The sequence below is a fragment of the Cynoglossus semilaevis genome, chromosome 2 (assembly GCF_000523025.1).
Source record: "Cynoglossus semilaevis isolate Cse_v1.0 chromosome 2, Cse_v1.0, whole genome shotgun sequence".
Lineage (NCBI taxonomy): Eukaryota > Metazoa > Chordata > Actinopteri > Pleuronectiformes > Cynoglossidae > Cynoglossus > Cynoglossus semilaevis.
In genome coordinates this window covers 12,507,798-12,511,893 of record NC_024308.1, presented here as the reverse complement: position 1 = coordinate 12,511,893, position 4,096 = coordinate 12,507,798, and the positions used below count along the sequence as shown (strand labels likewise).

The 4,096-nt window shown below is 45.1% G+C and overlaps 1 protein-coding gene across 10 annotated transcripts in view; it reads left to right on the top strand.

Moving 5' to 3' along the window:
- Positions 1 to 4,096, top strand: part of ptprfa (protein tyrosine phosphatase receptor type Fa) — a 200,737-nt gene that overhangs the window by 173,522 nt on the left and 23,119 nt on the right. For all 10 annotated transcript variants that reach the window (XM_025054285.1, XM_025054288.1, XM_025054284.1 and 7 more), the window contains 2 exons: positions 2,383 to 2,502; positions 3,908 to 4,062. In XM_025054285.1, the coding sequence (XP_024910053.1) occupies positions 2,383 to 2,502; positions 3,908 to 4,062 (275 nt within the window). The remainder of the gene's footprint in view (positions 1 to 2,382; positions 2,503 to 3,907; positions 4,063 to 4,096) is intronic.

Here is a 4,096-nt window from a genome sequence, read left to right as displayed (position 1 = left end):
GTGGACAGTGGCAGGTGAAACACTAGGGGGGATAAAAGGACGGGGGCGTGGGGGGGGTCCAGTGTGGAACTGAGGGACGTTCACCTTTTCATATTCCACAGCCAGCAGCTGCGGGGGGGTCGGGAGGGGGGTGTTGACAAACGACTGCAGCGTCTGACGTTTCTTTGTTGTGAACAGCATCTGAACTGCTGTAATAAATGGTTTCCTGCTGTCTCTCCCTCTGCCTCCATATATCCTTCCCTCTATGTGTCCCCCGCCTCCTCCACCCTGCCTCCCCCTGGTGTTTTCAGTCCATCGATCCTGGACAGCAGTTCACCTGGGAGCACTCCAACCTGGAGGTCAACAAGCCCAAGAACCGCTATGCAAATGTGATCGCCTACGACCACTCCAGGGTCATCCTCACGCCGGTGGACGGTGAGGGTTCAAAACCATATTTACACTCAGTTCTCATTGTTCTCTCTGGAATAAATTAATTCATTACAACAACAGTCAGAGATCCAGAGACGGTTCCTGCTGCAGGACTCGACGAGAACCTTGAATCACAACAGTCTGATTTACGTTCTTGCCTTAAAAATTAGAACAGGCTACATCACAGTGCCCACTTTGGTCAAACGGACAGATGTTATAATGTGGGAAAAAAATAATCTGAAGGTCAAGCTGTGGTAATTCAGATCTGACAAAACATCTGACCTAAAATAATGTTTATTGAATAGCCCCATTTAAGACTATAGTCCAGGTGGACTGCTTTGGATGAATATATTTGACAAATGTTTATTTTATTACAGTATATATCAGTAGAATATGTAGTAACTGAATCTTTCAAATCTTTGAATCAAATCTATTAAAGTGTTCATTACTTCTGGAATTTCCCTCTTTTTTTATTTTTACTCTTCTGACTTCTTACCGTCCAATCAGGAGTTCCGGGCAGTGACTACATCAACGGGAACTACATCGATGGCTACAGGAAGCAGAACGCTTACATCGCCACCCAGGGGCCGCTGCCGGAGACGCTGACTGACTTCTGGAGGATGGTGTGGGAGCAGAGAACCTGCACCATCGTTATGATGACCAGGCTGGAGGAGAAATCACGGGTGAGCCGCCGCCATGAGAAAGAACAGATACTTTGATGATAGAACAGTACCAGCTCAAAGCACAGGGTCAAAGAGCGTTGAATAATTACATAAATACATATAGAATAAGTGCATTTCAGCTGAGTGTGCAGTTTGGGCTGGAATCTCCGCCGCAGGAAGTGATGATGTGAAAATTCTTGATCTGTGGATGCTATCAAAGATTTAAAGAAGAAAAAATCTAACTTGAACAACTTCCACTTATTTTAGGTCAAATGTTAGACTAAATGTTATTCAGTAGGCTAGGATCTAAAATAGATAAACGTTAGCAAAAAAAAAGGAAAAATTACTATCTAAGTCACATTTTTCAAGTTAACTTGTGCATCGCATTAATTCAACCAGAGGTCATGTGACCCTGTGCCTCGCCATTGGCCTCACCAAATCGCACCCCACGGACACCAGCAGCCAGGTCTCTGAAGCGTTATCACACCATCTGTCACGACGACTCCTGCAGCATGAGGCCATGACGCTCTGGTTGGCGCTGACGTCCAAACGTGTGGGTGTATGTGTGTGTCCGTGTTTGTGTCCTCGTCTCATCCTTTCAGCTGAGACACACAGAGGACCGACACCCTCTGATTCGACCAACACTGTTTTGATTTCTGAATCTTTTTGATGAGAAAATCACTGCAGGGACTTTTATGGTCCGTTCATTAAGTCGAGAAGACGAGAAACAAACAGTAGACACAGTCTGAGACCAGTTAGACATGAGTCGACATTCAGCTGCTGTGGACGGAGACGGAGACAGAAGAGCATCGAAATGAGACAAATGGCAAAAGTGACCTATGAAAGTTACATTTATTTTTGTTTAATTAAAACATTTAAGAAAAAGAAAAAAAACTTGGTTTTTACTCAGTCAGGACCGAAGCTTATTTTACCTGATCAAATTACCATCAGACAGTTCAACTAGTGATAACATGTTTTAATGATCACCATCAGAAGCCTTTGATATTATTCCATCTGTCATTAAATTCTTTGACTCACATTATTGAATCTTCAGGCCAAGTGAATATTGAATTTTAACAAAAACATGAAAACGGCAACGTCATCAGCATAAGATCGGAGCCCAGCTCAACTCCTGACTCCTCTGGTTTGTGGGAGATGGTTGATGGATCGATGTTTAAAATGGTTTTCTCTGCATCACTAACCACAGGAACTGTTGCCAACAGACCAGAAAATGAAAATGTTCCAGAACCTTCTCGCCACTTGAAAAGTAACACGTTATCTGCTTTGTGTGTGTACGTGTGTGTGTGCGCAGGTGAAGTGTGACCAGTACTGGCCCAGTCGAGGCACCGAGACATACGGGATGATTCAGGTGACCATGCTGGACACTGTGGAGTTGGCCACGTACAACGTGCGCACCTTCGCCCTCTATAAGGTGAGGACTGTACGTGACTGTTGTTGTTGGCGACTGACCGACTGTGAGGTGACCAGCATGTGGGCGCTTAGACGTTTGGCCGCGTTCTGAGGACTCAGACGACCAGGGAGAGCGAGGAGCGGCAGAGGTTTCTAATGTCAGCCTTCAATAATGGACCAGACGTTACAGTAAAAATCGATCTGTGACTCAGCTGCTGAGGGAGGGCTCGTCTGTCTCCACTCTGCCAACACTTTTCACACACCCGGCAGCACAGAGCTGCTGTGAGATAGGAACGCTGCACTGCTAACAGGCAGTGGTGACGACAGGCTCCACGTCGGGAAGGGAGGGGTCACCTGGGGGGGTCGGCTGAAATGGTATAATAATTGCTGCTTATTTACCTTTTATTTTCTTAGGTGATCACATGATCGATTGTATGACATCTAAGATATGATATCATTTGGGACACTGATGTTCGAAATTTCCGAACTACAAGTCCAGAGTAAAAGTCACACCAGCCAGCTAGAGTGCCCTCTAGCGGCTGTCAGTGTGAAAATAACAAACATGTGAAATTATACAGTATATGTTAATATATAAGGATGTGAAAAGGTGCGGAAAATACAGTAGTACAAAGTGCCCCCCCAACAATAGTATTATTACACAAACTTTGTTCCCACAAGAACGAAATGTCCCCACAAAAATAATAATAAAACGAAAGTCCTCCTTAGTACTAACTGTCCCCCACAGTAGTACTTTTTACTAATGTCCCCACAAGGACCAAGTGTTCCCACAGCAGCAGTATTTTTTTTTCAAAAACATGTTCCAATTAAAATCAACTGTCCTACACCAAGGTAACATTCTTTCCAAAAAATGTCTCTACGAGGACAAGTGGTCCACACCGCATATGTTTTTTGTTTAAAAAAAAATGAATTTGAAAAAAGACCAAAACCCTACAGAAACCGCATCACATCTTGACCCAGACCTGAATGACCAGGTTCTGGTCTTTTTATTTTGCATTGGTGTTTAAATGTCACAAAAAAAGCTTCTACCATGAACAAACGGCCGATGCTCAATGACACGGCCATCAGCAGCAGCGGCAGCAGCAGTATCAGAGCTGTACAAACCTGTGAATTCTTCTTCTGTGGTGGTTTTGTGTGTTAAAGGATTCAGTGGAGTCTTAGAGGGATTTGAAGTTGAATGAAGAAACTGAGGAAACAGTGGCTTAGTCGAATAGCGTGACAGTGGCTTCTGTCCTCGGCTGACAGGACGGCTTTTCCCTAGGACACTTCGCTGTACAGTGAAGACATTCTTCAAGTGGAATCTCTAAGTTCTGTGCAGAGTCCATTTGTCTTCTGTGGACTCTCATCTGTCAGTGTGTGAACCAGCTGTTGTAAAATGCCTCAACCCGTCTGTGTGGGTGTGTCCACAGAACGGTTCCAGTGAGAAGAGGGAGGTCCGACAGTTCCAGTTCATGGCCTGGCCTGATCATGGAGTCCCGGAATATGCCACTCCCACGTTGGCTTTCCTACGCAGAGTCAAGGCCTGTAACCCCCCAGACGCTGGGCCCATGGTGGTCCACTGCAGGTAAACGCTGCCGTCCGTCTGAACAAACTAAAAC